Here is a 17,596-nt window from a genome sequence, read left to right as displayed (position 1 = left end):
GGACCCAAAATCTATGGCTTACGGGCTTCAGGAGTCCAGGAACCACAGGTTGAGTATTGCTGCATTGAACAATGGTGTTAACTTTCTGCAGAGATTGAAGGATTGGCTAAATATATTATTTCTGCTTGGACAATAATCAGATTTAAAATTATTAGTTCACAGCTCCTAATTTACCACACATTATTTTTGCTCCTAACTCAGTTCATAAGAAGCTTCAGACAAACATTATGCTAAAAAACAAAAAACAAAACACAGATCTGTTTTAATAAAGAAAAAACATGCTTAAAAAAAACTTGGTACTGTGGCGGGAAATAATTCCATAGTTCTGAAGGCCTTTTCTATGCAGTCTTTTGGGGAACATCAGATTAGTTTAATTTTGTGTGGAACCACTGTCCAATCAGAATCTTTCTTACCTTCAAAAATAACCTAATTTTTTTCGTTCTCATTTTAAAGGTTTGCTTTGCCAAGGAAAATGGGTTTAACAAAACCAATTACTCTCAAAAGGTTTAAAAGGTTTAGCTGGTGATATCTTAGAGAAAACAACAAGTGTTTTTTTTATATTTCTGTGCAACACAGAACTGATTAGGTTTCTCTTTCCTTTCCCAAAGGAAAACAAAAGGAAACTGCAGAACCAAACCTTTCATAGTTTTTGTCAGGACCTGATATAAGGTACAGTGTAAATCAACACACTGCATGAATCAGAAGAGAGAAGAAAAAACCTAATATAACCTCATCCCAGCAGCTGCTGTGAAAAACAATGAATTTGTACCTTCCATAAGCGTCAGTTAACACTTGCGGACAAAAACTGCACCAAACTGTAAGTACTGTGTCAGAGACTGTATGAAGACCATCTGCAGTAGAACTAAGCCTGTTTTAATGAGGTCTCTACCCATTAGATTTATGGAATACAAACTCTGACAACAGAAAATAATATCTGAAGGAGAAACCCATCAGGTTTTACGCATGCGCTGGGTTTTAAAAAATGTTCCTTCATGAGATCTGTCCTGAGAATAACATAGAAACACATGGTTACTGCTGAGTTTTGGAGATGTTGTAACTTCCTCTGCTTTTAATAACTTTTAATAACTAGAATAATTGACCCTGAATATTTCATGACGAAAGAGAACTTGTTTCTCTAAAAGAATTAACTGGAAAGTATCAAATGAGTTAAGTTATCACCCTTTTAAAGATACTTTTCTAACCCTAAAATAATATTTTAACTCGCTATATCTGTCAACGTCAAGCAAGCGTCACACATGAGCAGCGGTTAATAAGCGTTCTTCGTTGCGGAAAATAGGAAAAGATTTATACAAATGTGTGTGTGTTTGTACGTTACCCCCATCAGTTTCTTAATCGCTCCAGAGTCAGACTGTCACACAGTCCTCTATCAGTCCAAAAAACAACCAGGCCCTTCCCAGGTCTGTTGGTGAGACATTCACTCCTTGTCCACTTTAACTTCTCCAGGAAAGAGAACAAACTTTGCTCCGGCCTGTTTCTCTTCTGCCCGCATAAAATGTGCTTTCAATATAAATCCAGTGTATCACTCTTCTGGCTCTGACAAACAGCATGGATCGTTGTCCATCTCAGTGGGTTTGGGGCCAGACTTCTTCTGAGTTTCGTTTTGGTAAAAACTCACACTGTGATTTGCAGCAGATAGGCAGATCTCTCTCTTTCAGGCCATGATGAAGAAGCGTCTCTGGTGGAGTAGCCATGGGGAAGGGCAGGTTTCTAAAGTCCAGACTCAAAAACGCAGATGTTGCACTCAAATCCCATATATATATATGTGTGTGTGTGTGTGTGTGTGTGTGTGTGTGTGTGTGTGAGAGAGGCAGAAGAAAAAGTTTAGTATAGGTTCAGATTTTGCACAAAGAAATATTATCAGTCAGTTGTCCACCTGCCTGTCACTTCCTTTCATAACATGCATTATACTCCTTTCTTTTCCGACTGATCGCAATATTTAAGACAAACGAAACTTCCTTCAGGAAAGTTTTAACTCTTTAACACCTTAATTAATGCACTCTGTGCTTTTTAATCTTTTTCTTATGTTTTTTATTTTTCCCATCTCCATCCATTAACTGTTTTACTTTAAACTATTTGAACTATATATACATATTTTTAAATTATTTAACTTATTTACACTCAAACTTCCACGCTGTGGAAAACCAAACTTATCTTCCCAAATTAAAGCACATTTAACACAATCATCCCCACCTTTTCCTTTCATTATTTTATAAATCACAGAGTCTGGAGAAGGACCCATCCCGGACGCCTCTAAGGTTCCGGAACCATTTTTTTACCCATTCAGCAGGACATCTGCCGACTGGCTTTTCTCCTTTATGAGGTGTAGAAAATTGCTAAAAACCACCCGCAAAACCCTTTGTTTTGCTTTATCTTATTGTTACCAATAAGAACCTCCCTGTTTTTCCTTTACAGGGTAACCGGGCCCTCAGCTGATGTCCTCCCTCTCGCAACTCCGGAACCTAATTAATTAGTTAGGAGATGATGGTTAATGTGTAATAAAAAATCATATACATTATATCATACAGAGCAACTTCTCACCCAGATATATTTGAAGACAAATAGTTCGGATCCAATCGGCCAGAAGCCGCAGGCAGGCACTCCCCTCTGTAAAATGGAGGTGGACTGAAGACAACGTCTCCAGGCTGGCCAGGCGTCCGTGTCCCCTCCTGCGGTTTCCTCTGGCACGTTAGATCCTGTTCGTGACGCTAAAATTGTAGTGGAATTTTCTTATCAAAGTGGGGTAGAAATTAACTCGCAACAAAAGTCCGGACTTTGTCTTTATAAGTTTTATTCAAAGGCATTCAGCGTTTGAAGACCCTGACACTGAGGTTAGTCAGTGAAGCAGAGCCCTGATCAACATTTACACACAGTATTTAAATAGTATGTGGGTGTTACCTCAACTTAAAAGAGTTTGTGCTTTATGGCACTAGACCCTCCTCGGGTCAGAGGTAACAAAGTCATTTATGAGCGGACCATCTGCTCTTCCTGATACATCACCCTAAAGGATGGGTTTTAACCTTTAAACGTCTGATACTGGTTTTACAGACCAACTCCTCTAGGGTAACAAAACACAGAGGTCAGAGGGGAAGAGAGATAAGGGAAGTTCAGAGCATTAAAAAGAATTTTCCACAACAGTTTCATGCTACCATGAGTGTGAAAGCACCACCAACATTCAAAAGTGACCAAAACATCAGCCAGAAAGCATAGGTACTGAGAAGTGGTCTGAGGTCCCCACCTGCAGAATCAATCCTTTATTGAGTGTGTCTTGCTAATCGCCAAAGATTTCCCCCTGTTGTCTATTTCATTTACACAACGTCATGTGAAATTGATTGTCAATCAGTGTTGCTTCCTAAGTGGACAGTTTGATTTACTTGGAGTTATATTGTGTTGTTTAAATGTTCCCTTTATTTTTTTCAGCAGTGTATATATAATATGGGTAAATATCGGTTATCGGCTATAACAGCAATAATAATATAGGATATATATATTGGCCCAAATTTTCATATCGATGCATCTCTAATATGAAATGGAAAAGGTGTTTTAAAACTTCAGTTGATAAATGGATGAAATTCTAGTGCAGGAGATGTATGTCTAATGATATTTAGGAAAAAGACCCAGGATCTTGTCAGAGTTGTCACTTTGCTCCTCAATAGAACAACGGATCTTTTTAGGTTTGAGATGATACATGATTGTTATTCCGTATTTCTGAGTTTCCTGATTTTTTGGGTATATTTTTATAAACAAAATACACAGTATGCAATGGTTGGACATATTTCTACAAGTATGTGTCCACCCTGAAAGCTCTCTGGCCCTGTACTTGTTTATTCTTGCGAGATAATCTCTAACCACAGTCTGAAGGTTTTTTTTTTTTGATGCAACCAAAGCTGCACACCTTCAGCAACATGCAGATGCCATCAAAACCAAAATGAAATGTATAAGAAATTGCAACCTACAGGGGTTGGACAATGAAACAGAAACACCTGGTTTTAGACCACAATAATTTATTAGTATGGTGTAGGGCCTCCTTTTGCGGCCAATACAGCGTCAATTCGTCTTGGAAATGACATATACAAGTCCTGTACAGTGGTCAGAGGGACTTTAAGCCATTCTTCTTGCAGGATAGTGGCCAGGTCACTACATGATACTGGTGGAGGAAAACGTTTCCTGACTCGCTCCTCCAAAACACCCAAAGTGGCTCAATAATATTTAGATCTGGTGACTGTGCAGGCCATGGGAGATGTTCAACTTCACTTTCATGTTCATCAAACCAATCTTTCACCAGTCTTGCTGTGTCTATTGGTGCATTGTCGTCCTGATACACGGCACCGCCATCAGGATATAATGTTTGAACCATTGGATGCACATGGTCCTCAAGAATGGTTCGGTAGTCCTTGGCAGTGAGGCGCCCATCTAGCACAAGTATTGGACCAAGGGAATGCCATGATATGGCAGCCCAAACCATCACTGATCCACCCCCATGCTTCACTCTGGACATGCAACAGTCTGGGTGGTACGCTTCTTTGGGGCTTCTCCACACCGTAACTCTCCCGGATGTGGGGAAAACAGTAAAGGTGGACTCATCAGAGAACAATACATGTTTCACATTGTCCACAGCCCAAGATTTGCACTCCTTTCCTTGCACCATTGAAACCGACGTTTGGCATTGGCATGAGTGACCAAAGGTTTGGCTATAGCAGCCCGGCTGTGTATATTGACCCTGTGGAGCTCCTGACAGACAGTTCTGGTGGAAACAGGAGAGTTGAGGTGCACATTTAATTCTGCCGTGATTTGGGCAGCTGTGGCTTTATGTTTTTTGGATACAATCTGGGTTAGCACCCGAACATCCCTTTCACACAGCTTCCTCTTGCGTCCACATTTAATCCTGTTGGATGTGGTTCGTCCTTCTTGGTGGTATGCTGACATTACCCTGGATACCGTGGCTCTTGATACATCATAAAGACTTGCTGTCTTGGTCACAGATGCGCCAACAAGACGTGCACCAACAATTTGTCCTCTTTTGAACTCTGGTATGTCACCCATAAAGTTGTGTGCATTTCAATATTTTGAGCAAAACTGTGCTCTTACCCTGCTAATTGAACCTTCACACTCTGCTCTTACTGGTGCAATGTGCAATCAATGAAGACTGGCTACCAGGCTGGTCCAATTTAGCCATGAAACCTCCCACACTAAAATGACAGGTGTTTCAGTTTCATTGTCCAACCCCTGTAGAACTGGTGTTGTTGTGGCCTCTTGAATGTTGAGATTAGATCATCTGATCAATTCATTATGACTTGTCTGCCCTAAAGTTTTCACAGCTTTTAAGGTGCTTTAAATAAGATGTTCTTTGTTGAGGTCACAGATGTAACAATAGCATGTAAAGATCCAGTATAAACAGCAGTAATGTTCCACAGGCCTCATCAAATCCTTTGGAAATTTTTATTTGCACCTGCTGTTAAGGCAGATAGTCTGGAACTGGACGGAGCAATGTCCAAATGAACCAAGACAGATCTCACCTGTATGGACTAACCCACGCTTCAAACGGACATGCAAAGTCACAGTAATCACAGTTGGCACCTCTGAGTGCTATCTGTGGCGTTTGGCAAGCCAAGCTCTGCCTAAATGACACCCTAGTGTGAGGAATCAGTTAATAATCAGCACAGTGTAAACTGAGCCCAGTCTACATTTAGACACATTTAGAAAATCACAGTTTTTTATATCATCACTCATAAACACATTACAATCACACTGAGTTTATTGCTGATTTGTTTGCTTTGTGCGATTAGAAGAATCAGAGGAGGAGTACATCTAAGTGAACGCTCTTCTTTTGGCAGGTCTTTGTATGTATAAGAAATTTTCATACCCCCTGAGGATTTTCCCCTTTTGTCACGTTGCATCCAGAAGCTGCAGTGTGTTTTATGTGATTGTCCCCCCCGTGTAACGCCTGTTTGTGAAGTGGAAGTAAATTGAGACCTGGCTTTCTAAGTGTCAGTTAGGTGGATAGCCTTGTCCTGGTTGCTTTACATTTGTAAAACACTTTGAACTTTGCCCTATGAGTCGTTCATGGGTTGGAATATAGGTTTATGAACTAATTGCTGTGTTTTTCTTTTATTAGTTTGGTGATCTTTAGGGAACAAACAACAACCTGAAACCAGCCTCTGAGGCTTCACACAGCAACTTGAATAATACTGGGATTAGGTTACACATAGGATGAGTCTATGATAAGGTGACTGAAAGAAGTTGGTTCCACCAGATTTTATTAAGAGTTATAAGAGTAAAAGGGGCAGAATGCCTGCCAGAGTTTTCAGATTTTTATTTGTAAGAAAAAAACAAACATTTTCCATGTATCACTGCACAGTTGTGCGCTACTTTGTCTTGATATATCAGATACAACTGCACTAAAATACACTGAACTTTGTGGTTTTAACATGACCAAACATACGAAGTATGCAGGCCTAGCATAAAAATCCAGCCAAGTGCTCTTTGGAGCATTTCAACATCACTCCGCTGCCTCCTTGTTCTATCTGCAGCTTAATGTTTAACGCTCCAAGTGACTGATAATGACTCACAACGGGAATCTGTGTTCATTGAGCATCCAGGAATTATTGAAAACTGAATTTCCTCTTGACCGCTTCCTGGAAGCAAATTATTTGCTTCATCATATCAGATAGCTCGCACAATGTCTGCTTTTGTACTTAAAATCCCTGCGAGTAGGATTACACTAATGACAGCAAGCATGTAATGAAATTAAAACTGAGATTGTGACTTTGTGTTTGTTATTTTTCTTGATTGGGTTCAGTGTGTGTGTTTCACTTCTTACTAACTAGTTTTCTTTCTTCTCTCCAATCCGCTGGCCTTTAGCTTTAAGGAAAAGCAGGTAATAACATCATTGAACCTTTTAGTTTCATCATTTAATTAAACACCAATTATAATTTTGCACCACCCTTTTTTTATTATTCATTCATGCCTGTTCTAGTGAAATCACCAGGTACATCACCTAGATTAATAGTCTTTGATGTAACAGAAAGTAACAGACAGACAGACAGACAGACAGACAGACAGACAGACAGACAGACATACAGACAGACAGACAGACACTAGCCATCAGATTGCTCGTTCTGTCAAATGACATTGATGCTCCTCAGAGTATAAAAAAGCCAAAATAAACAATGCAAATGAGACGCCTTTACTCAAATAAACATTACATTTGCAATCCGGGTTTCAGGTCCAGGCTTGAACATTTACATATCCGCAAATATACATCTGAGACAACATGTCTCCTTTTTAAGAGTCTGGTTTCAGCTTTACATTCCAAACCAAAGCAGTCTGCCTATAAACACGACACCTGGACCGCTGCCATCAATCGCCTCCTGTGCCTCTAGTCACACAACTGCACTGGCAGAACCTGTTTCCTCATAAGTGCACAAGTTGCTGAAGAATTTTCAGTTGGAAAAAAAAAACACCTATGTGCAGATTTATCACAGTATCCTTAGTTTAGATTCTCTAGTCTTGAGTCTTGGTGTCTTAGTTTTCGGTTAGTGATCCAGATGAATCATGTTACACTCATAGTGACTATTCCAGACTGCCTTTTGTTTTTCCCTTTCCTTTGTTACCTTGTTGTAAAAGTTCAGGTACTGCATGTTTGATACTATCACCATCGATTAATCAATTATGTTTTCAGGCTGCTGGCATATTTCAACAATTGCTACTTGGTAATCCCGTTCCTTTTAGCAACACCTAAAAAGATATGCAACATTGAGGGCACTAAGTGAGAAAGTGTTTTCTGGAGTCAGCTTTAAAATTTCCATAGTGCCAAAAGTCCCACCACCAAATCAATGAATTCCAATGTTCCAATCGCTTCCAGGGCTGCAGGTGTATAACGTTTGGGGTGGAGAAACTTCACTGGCCTGAACAGAGTCCTGACCTCAACCTTCTTGGTTTGGGATGAATTGGAACAAACGCTGCAGTTCTGGTTTTCTCAACTATGAACACACTCCTAAACCTTGAGGAAAATGTTTACAGAATAGTAAAAGTTGCTGTTGCTGGAAATGGTGGGTCCATCAACAAACTAGACCTTATAGATTAATAATAGGATGTCATCAAAGTTCATGTATACTTAAAAGTAGACGGACAACGTTTGGCATTATAGTATATATATATATTTATATATATTTATATATATAATTTTCTTGCATTAATACTACCAACACTGCCGTGGAAATTAGCTTTGCAAAGGGCGCAACCATGGCGACGGCCACATTATTCGCTCTTCTGAAAGAGTTGTATATAAAGCCTGAAACTAAAGTGGACACTGGAAAAAAACTTCAATTCAGCACATTAATGTAAGGATTTTTTTAATTCATGCTACACTACTAATACTAGAAACTCCTATTTAGTTACCCAGGACTTTTTGTTTCCCTGTAAATATAAGATGACACAGATGACCACTTCATGTAGTTACCATTCAAAACGGAAAAGATGAGGGCATACCATTAAAGTATGGTAAATATACGTTGATCCTCATAAAATGACTGCAAGAAAATACCTGCTAGCCTCAACATGCCCACATCTAATGTCAAAAGAGTAATGAAAAAGTTTAAAACAAATTGGTTCTTTCATTAGGACAATAATCTAAAGCAAATGGCCACGTCAACATCACCAGACACGGAATCAAACCTTCTGCCATTGCTATCTCAAAACTGTTGGCTGAGCTGCAGAGAAGAGAGCATAATGGAGGACCTGGGACTCTGGATTATCTAGAGGGACTGTGCAAAACAAAATGGTCAAATATTCCTCAGCTTGTACTCTTCAAGCAAGTGAAATGTTGGAGAGCACACGGCTGCTATTTTATGCAAAATAGATCTGATTCTCCTCAGTCCACATTTTAACTGTGTGGTCTCTATCAGAGGCCTCTGAAGGGACATTTTATGCTGCAAACAGAGAAATGTGCAAATCCCTTTCAAAACCTTCAGGAATCCTATTAAAACTATTTTGTCTGCTCATACATCTGGAGCTTAGCTAGCCATATCTGATCAATTGAGGCTGAATAAACCTTGTATTATTTTTTTATCTGTAATTTCTTCACCTCATTACTATCTGTATCTACCAATATCTCAGCTTTCTTATAAATGAGCGGGTTTGAAAATAAAATCATGTAGGCAAAACCTAACCTTAACAGTGTTTGTTAAAGGTTTGAGAAGTCAGAGTAAATGGGAAAATCACTTTTTGGATTTAACATCTTGTCCCATTTATTTTTTATTTTTGCTTTAGAGGTATGTACAGGTCCTTCTCAAAATATTGGCATATTGTGATAAAGTTCATTATTTTCCATAATGTAATGATGAAAATTTAACATTCATATATTTTAGATTCATTGCATACTAACTGAAATATTTCAGGTCTTTTATTGTCTTAATACGGATGATTTTGGCATACAGCTCATGAAAACCCAAAATTCCTATCTCACAAAATTAGCATATCATTAAAAGGGTCTCTAAACGAGCTATGAACCTAATCATCTGAATCAACGAGTTAACTCTAAACACCTGCAAAAGATTCCTGGGGCCTTTAAAACTCCCAGCCTGGTTCATCACTCAAAACCCCAATCATGGGTAAGACTGCCGACCTGACTGCTGTCCAGAAGGCCACTATTGACACCCTCAAGCAAGAGGGTAAGACACAGAAAGACATTTCTGAACGAAAAGGCTGTTCCCAGAGTGCTGTATCAAGGCACCTCAGTGGGAAGTCTGTGGGAAGGAAAAAGTGTGGCAGAAAACGCTGCACAACGAGAAGAGGTGACCGGACCCTGAGGAAGATTGTGGAGAAGGGCCGATTCCAGACCTTGGGGGACCTGCGGAAGCAGTGGACTGAGTGTGGAGTAGAAACATCCAGAGCCACCGTGCACAGGCGTGTGCAGGAAATGGGCTACAGGTGCTGCATTCCCCAGGTCAAGCCACTTTTGAACCAGAAACAGCGGCAGAAGCGCCTGACCTAGGCTACAGAGAAGCAGCAATGGACTGTTGCTCAGTGATCCAAAGTACTTTTTTCGGATGAAAGCAAATTCTGCATTTCATTCGAAAATCAAGGTGCCAGAGTCTGGAGGAAGACTGGGGAGAAGGAAATGCCAAAATGCCAGAAGTCCAGTGTCAAGTACCACAGTCAGTGATGGTCTGGGGTGCCGTGTCAGCTGCTGGTGTTGGTCCACTGTGTTTTATCAAGGGCAGGGTCAATGCAGCTAGCTATCAGGAGATTTTGGAGCACTTCATGCTTCCATCTGCTGAAAAGCTTTATGGAGATGAAGATTTCATTTTTCAGCACGACCTGGCACCTGCTCACAGTGCCAAAACCACTGGTAAATGGTTTACTGACCATGGTATCACTGTGCTCAATTGACCTGCCAACTCTCCTGACCTGAACCCCATAGAGAATCTGTGGGATATTGTGAAGAGAACGTTGAGAGACTCAAGACCCAACACTCTGGATGAACTAAAGGCCGCTATCGAAGCATCCTGGGCCTCCATAAGACCTCAGCAGTGCCACAGGCTGATTGCCTCCATGCCACGCCGCATTGAAGCAGTCATTTCTGCAAAAGGATTCCCGACCAAGTATTGAGTGCATAACTGTACATGATTATTTGAAGGTTGACGTTTTTTGTATTAAAAACACTTTTCTTTTATTGGTCGGAAGAAATATGCTAATTTTGTGAGATAGGAATTTTGGGTTTTCATGAGCTGTATGCCAGAATCATCCATATTAAGACAATAAAAGACCTGAAATATTTCAGTTAGTGTGAATCTAAAATATATGAATGTTAAATTTTCATCATTACATTATAGAAAGTAATGAACTTTATCACAATATGCTAATATTTTGAGAAGGACCTGTATAAGAAAATACAGTTTTGCTGTGGGTCAAACCAGCAGTTATGGCAAAAATGATAATATGACAAAGGGGTGTGGTGGTGAGTGGAGGGTGGGAGCGGAGCTCAAACTGCAATTCAGTCATAAAACGTCCCCCAACTCTGCGCGGGCTGAGCACACAAAGCGCAGTAAAGTTGAAGACAAAGAAAATGGTGAATTTCACCATGAGGTTATTTTAACAGTCCAGTCTCACAGCGCGCCTGCGCTTGCTCTCAGATGTTCAACAAAACCGCAAAACACACACAAAGGAGTCAACTGGACAAAACAAGGTGGCGATCCGTCGTAGTGGCGTCCAGCAAATGGTCCAATATTCAGCAAACAAATGGTCCAACACAGTTTTGAAGGAGACCTCTTTCTTGGTTGGCCCCCCTTGTTGATGCAAAACTGCATTTCCCAGTTAATGACGGACTCGACCGGTGAGGGTTCCTGGGTTGTCCCTGAGCATCCTAACCATGTTTCCTGCCTCTGAGGTTGACAGTTTGGGTCAGATGAGAAAAATCGTGGACACAATTGTGTGTTCCAACAGGACAACAATCCCTAACACACATCAACACTGATTTTATAATAGCTAAAGCAGGCTAACATTAAACTTCTGCAGTGGCTCTGATATAAATGTATTTATTCTGCCAAAAAGTCCGGTTCTGGGCCAGGAAACCAACCAGATTAAATTCGCTCCAACATTTCTGAAAGGGTATTCAAATATCCAGCCAGATTTATGCTAGAAGCTTGTAAATAGCTACAAAAAGTATGGATTCCCTTCAGTTTCCTAACAGACATTTGGCCAAATACTAGTTGGGATGTATGCATATATTTGCCCATGTGATTAAGTTTGACCCTGTGTGCATTAAAGAGAAACCTGTACACCTCATTCTTATTTTTTTATGTAGCGTTCCACTCTGGAAATACAGGAGTTCCAATGCATCATTAAAAACCCCAAACACTTTTTAATTGAAGCGAATGATGAGTGTATGTATACTTTTGACAGGGACTGTAGTGGTTTCCTTTCAGCCATTAATCAACAACTCCAAGCAGACAAAAACAGCCAACAGCAACTGAAACCCAACTTCAAAGAGACCTCTAATCCCAAAGGAAGAATAGGATGATTTTTGCTCATCATAAAGCCTACATTTGGCCAGAGGAGAACAGTAAACAACCTGCAGAGGTAAAGTTGTTCCCAGCCAACAGTTCGCCTGGGAACCTGAAAGCATTGGCATGGCTTCACTACGTACAAGGAAAACAGCATGTGCTGCTGTAAACTCGCCACATATAAGGCTTTCTCCTACCACTGCTGTTCAGCCACTTCAGGTTTTATGTGTCAGTTGCTGCCCTAGTTTAGTGAATACAGAAAGCTAAACTGGAGCCTTGGTGATCAAACATGAGAGATCCTGCTTCTTGTTTCTCACTTGATGTGCATTCATCTCGTTTGCCTGTGCTGACCCAAGCCCCACCACAGTGCATCGCATCCCATCAGCCCATGCAGCTCAGTGTGTATGGAGGTTGTAACGTGTGTGTGTTTGTTTGTTTGTGTGTGTGTCCTGGCTTCCTTTTAATTGTGTGTTTCCTTTTCACCCATCAGATCTACCAGGAGGATATGATGCGATCGCTGCTGCATAACTCCCTCCATGTTTTCCGTGCCATCAGCGGGACGTCCACAGACCTGAGCTGACCTCAAGCACTGCCCCTCTGTCTTTTCACAGCTCCCCCAACCCCACCATAATGTTTATCCTTTCACATTTCCCTTAAGGTCATAAACTGGTTGATAACCGGGCAGCAGCCTGCCTGAGCTTGCTTATACGCTGCCCCACCCATGGCGACAATGCTGACTGTCTATCTGTGGCATCTCTGCCTGATGTGCAGAGGAATTTGGGGTAAAAAGAAAAAACATTGCATGGTAGATGGATTGGACATTCACACCACAGGAGCAGTATTTCTCAGAATGTACTACATAAACCTGGGTTAAATGTGTGCATGCCAGATAAAGCCGAGGAATTCCAGACTGCAATGCACTTTTTCCTCATTAAACCTTTGTTTAACTTCCATGCTGAAGCAATTCTCCGTCCTCTCTCTGCGACGTTGCCCTAAGGATTTATGCAGAATGCCGCTCTCCATCCTAAAGTCAAATTTCTACAAGAGAGGACTTTTTAAAGCATCTTTTAGCTGCACTTCAATGTTTTCTTTTTTCCCTTTTATATTTTTTCATGCCTAGTTTAAATACGACAACCAGATTAATAGTGACACCCTGCAGCATCAAGATGTGATGCAATGTCCTTGGTTTCTGTAATGTGGCAGGGCCTTCCAGGTTAAAAGATTAAGTCACCTACACATAAAAATGGCTTACAGTATTTACACCCCTTTAACTTTTTTTACATTGTGTCACATTCTAATCATAAACTAGCATGTTGCTTACCTCTGAAAAGTGGTCAGACTTGCAAGGCCTTTGGGGACAGTCTGCATACCTAGACACTGAATTTCTTTAGCATTCTTCTTTGTAAAATAGCTGAAGCTGAGGCAGATTGTATGAAGGTCTGAACACTAATTTTCAGGTCTTTGAAAACAGATTAGTTGGATTTTGGTCTGGACTTCACTCCAGCATGATGCTGCCACCATCACGTTCCACCATGGGGATATTGTGTTTAGGGTTATGTGACATCTCACTTTTCTGCCGTATAACGTTTTGAATGTATTCCAGAAACATCAGTTTTGGGTCTCATCTGACCAGAGTACCTTCTTCCACGCGTTTGCTGTGTCCCTTAAAAGCCTTTTGGCAAACCGTAAACAGGACTTGACTAATACAGCACGCCACTCATAGGTGTCCTGTCAACAGTCTCTCCCACTAGAGTTGTGGATCTCTGCAGCTCCTCCAGACTTACCTTGGGCTTGGTAGGTTTGCAGCCATATGCCAGAAGTTTAAACATCAGCATACTGTTTTATAACCTCACCCTGCTTCTTCCTGAGCTCTCTTTCACAAATAAAAATGTAAAAAACATTTTGAATTTTCCTTCCACTGCACAATTATGCTGTACTTTTGTGTTTTGGGTTGTAACACGACAAAATGTGGGAAAGTTAAGGGGGTGTAGATAGTTCTGCAATGCTTTGCATAGCCAGCATATGGCAAAAGAAACCATGTGAATGCCAGGGAACAAATGCTGTGTGACAATGCAGATGAAAACAAAGTTTGGTTGTTTTTTAAAACAAAAAGCTCTGCTTTCAGGATTTTTTAAATGCAACGCAATAAATAGTAACCACAGCAGAGCTTTAACTGATAGTTTTAAACATTCTTTTCCTTTGAAATCAGGACTGACTACAATAATAAAAGCTGTGTGATAATATTTACTCAAGCCAATGAAGAGCTCCTCTTCTGGCTGTAGAGCCGGTGCCTTCTGGAAAAAAAAAAAACCATTTAAACCTGGTCTAACTCAACTAAAACCATCACAGGTCTGTCATTCCAAGTATTTCACAAGTGCTACACTGAAACAAGCAGATAGATGAATAATATTTAAGCTGATGTGTACATAATGTGTTGTCATGATGTAAATTGAATTCTGTATGTATGTATGATATTTTGTAGGTCAGTCCAAAATCAGTCTTTGCAAAGGTTTTTTTTTTTTTAATCTTTTTAGTTTTATTGCATTGTCTACAAATGTGCAGCTGCTTATCAAACTTACTTTGTAAACTTTTTTTTCCCAATAAAACCTGAAAATAGCGATTCTTCAGAATTCTGTTTATTTAAGATTTTCGTGCCACCAGTGACCTTCATCGGTGGCTTTCCAGGAAGGACAGAGAAATATTTTTTTTGTTTATTAAGCCTTCATTCCTTGCTGACTGGTTTTTGCAGGTTCCATATTTACAGCCTGATTTATGTGGAGTAATCTGCCATAAATTTATATGGAACTGTTTTATTCAAAGAGTCATCATGGCTAGCTTGCCCAATTTTTAGGTTATTTGAAATTTGTCGTATTTAATGTTGATGCTTTCTCCTGCTGGCGCAACATATGTATGACAGACGCAGATTAAAAACAAAAGGTAAAAGGTTTTTTTTTTTTTACTATGTGGAAAGGTTTAGTTGGGGCCTAAGACTCTTATTTTGATAAAACAGGTTCCATAGTTGCCCTTTTGTGTTGACAGCGAGTTATTCTGGGTTTCTGGTGAAACAGACAAACCATGATGTAAAAACAAAAAGGACTTGCATGATTTGTTAGAATGTGGAGACTGGCTGAATGCGAAAGACGCTACCTATCAGTACTAAACAAAGGGGCCATTTCACAGTTTTTAAATCTAAAACACTAAGCCTGATAATACCTGATCTGCATATTTCTACACTGGAACGAGTATTCCTTAAAAACCCAATTTGTGATATGTGCTTATATATTTAAAAACATAAATCTTTTCCCCTAAAATATAGCTCTAATCTCATCTTGCCATCGTAAAGTCATCATTGGGTCTGGTGTCGTAGGCTGGATGAATCATTACACCCTTAGTTCTGATGCAAGACAGACCTGCATCTAAAATATGAGCCAGTGAGCTGCTGCTTTCAGGTAGATTAATGTATGAATAATAGCCAGAGACTACCCTGCCTTTCTGGTTTTCTAGGTGTGGTTCTTAAACCTTTCTGAGGAACTTTCTTCTTTCTTTCCATGTAGAAAACACAACATGGTTTGTAACTACTGCCTGTGCTTCACGTTGTCACAGTTGCCAATTAAAGTTTTATACTCTAATCTAAAGGGAAAAAAACCCTTTTTTTAAATAATTGTGATTCACCTAATGTTAGAACAGGACAAAACCTAATGGTAGCTTAATATGTAATGCATCTGGGAAAGGAATGTGGCAAGGGAGGTTTACGAGAAAGACCTGTGCCATTTTCTCTAAGGTGTGTCAGACTTCATATTAAACAACCTTCTCCTACAGAAAGGAGAACCTGTAAAAGAAAGTGAAACCACACAGTCCAAAAAGCCACAGTCCAGAGTCATTGGTCGGTTAACACAGATAATATATACATATATATATAAACTAGTTTAGCAAGGTATGTAAGACTTATAAACAGCCCACCTTACTGAGTAAGCAAACAGGCACCAGATTACTGCAGTTTGCTTATCACTGTGGAGTTGAAGATGCCATCATACACCTGCTTCAACAAACCCACTGTCATCTGGACAAAGCCAGCAGCACTGTGAGGATCGTGTTCTTTGATTTCTCCAGTGCATTTAATACAATCCAACCTGATTTGCTTTGTCAGAAACTCCAGAAGACTCAGGTGGAGGCCTCAACAATCTCCTGGATCAAAGACTACCTGACAAACAGACCACAGTTTGTGAGACTGAAGGGTTGTGAGTCTAACCAGGTAGTCAGCAGCACAGGAGCACCACAGGGGACTGTACTCTCACCATTCCTTTTCACTCTGTACACCTCAGACTTCCAGAACAAGACAGACTCCTGTCATCTGCAGAAATACTTGGATGATTCTGCAGTCGTGGGGTGGATCAGAGATGGATAAGAAGCTGAGTACAGGAAGGTGGTGGACCGCTTTGTGGCATGGTGTGGAAACAATCATCTCATCTTGAATGTGAATAAAACAAAGGAGATGATTGTAGATTTTAAGAGAAACATGAATAGGTCACACACTATTTCCATCATGGGAGAAGAAGTGGAGGTGGTGGAGGAGTATAAATATCTCAGACTGGTCCGGAAATGCAGCAGTGAAGCTGTCTAAAGGACAGAGCAGACTGTACTTATTGAGGTCCTTCAGTGTTTGCAGCAAGATGCTGCATATCTTTTATAAGTCTGTTGTGGAAAGTGTGATCTCTTCTGCCATCATCTGCTGGGGAAGCAGCATCAGTGCCAGGAACTTAAAAAAGCTCAAAGAGCTGATTAAGAAGGCTGGCTCTGTTCTGGGGACTCCTTTGGAACCTCTGGAGTCATTGTACAAAGAAGGATTCCTTATAAAGTAAACACAGATTAAACAGATTTGATGATAAATCTGCTGTTGATTCCAAGTATCTAATAATAAACATAAGGTAAAATTGGAGAAAATGCTAATTACTATGTATTCCAGCTTCCAGCCCAAGGCTGTGTGGGGACATACACTGATTTGAATTTGGGACCCATTTTCCACTGACCACTTGTTTCATTGTCCATTCCTGTTGTTTTTCTTTTTCATTTGCACTCTACATTCCACAGCAGGTGCAGGGGTTTGGGGTTACCTTCACAAGAAAAGGTTAACTGCTACCAACAACCTAGTTATACACAGTTAAAGTCTGCGAAAATATGTTCCAAACTAAGTAGAATAGAATTGGGCTTTACTGTATCAAAGTTGGTAGCACTGCTGCCTAACAGCAAAAAGGTCTTGGGTTGGAATTCTGGCCAGCGGTACTTCTGCATGGAGTTTGCATGTTCTGCCAGTGCATAGGTAGGTTCTCACCGGGTACTCCTGCTTACTGCCAAAGTACAAAAAGATGACTTTTAGACTTATTGCCCTAAATTTCCATCACATGAGTATGTGTGCGCCTGGTTGTTTGTCCTTTGTGTCTCTGTGGTACCCTGTGATGGACAGGTGGCCCGTCCACATCGTACGTTTGACTTTTTACTTAGTAGATTAGAAGGGAAAGTGCATTAGTGGCACACAGCACCCTTGAAAAACTTGCCAGATGCTCTCTGCAAATGCC

General features: G+C 40.4%; 1 protein-coding gene across 3 annotated transcripts in view; it reads left to right on the top strand.

The window, feature by feature from the left end:
• The window catches only part of dock11 (dedicator of cytokinesis 11), a 120,170-nt gene extending 105,527 nt beyond the window's left edge, over positions 1–14,643 (top strand). For 2 of the 3 annotated variants that reach the window (XM_047385737.1, XM_047385736.1), the window contains one exon: positions 12,514–14,643. In XM_047385737.1, the coding sequence (XP_047241693.1) occupies positions 12,514–12,603 (90 nt within the window). In that variant the 3' untranslated portion in view covers positions 12,604–14,643. Of the gene's footprint in view, positions 1–6,879; positions 6,896–12,513 lie in introns of all 3 variants that reach the window. The other variant, XM_047385738.1, reaches the window with a different exon arrangement.
• The last annotated feature ends 2,953 nt before the right edge of the window (positions 14,644–17,596 follow it).

The sequence above is a fragment of the Girardinichthys multiradiatus genome, chromosome 14, assembly GCF_021462225.1.
Source record: "Girardinichthys multiradiatus isolate DD_20200921_A chromosome 14, DD_fGirMul_XY1, whole genome shotgun sequence".
NCBI lineage: Eukaryota > Metazoa > Chordata > Actinopteri > Cyprinodontiformes > Goodeidae > Girardinichthys > Girardinichthys multiradiatus.
Note: the sequence above shows the minus strand (reverse complement) of the source record. Positions and strands in the feature narration are given on the sequence as shown.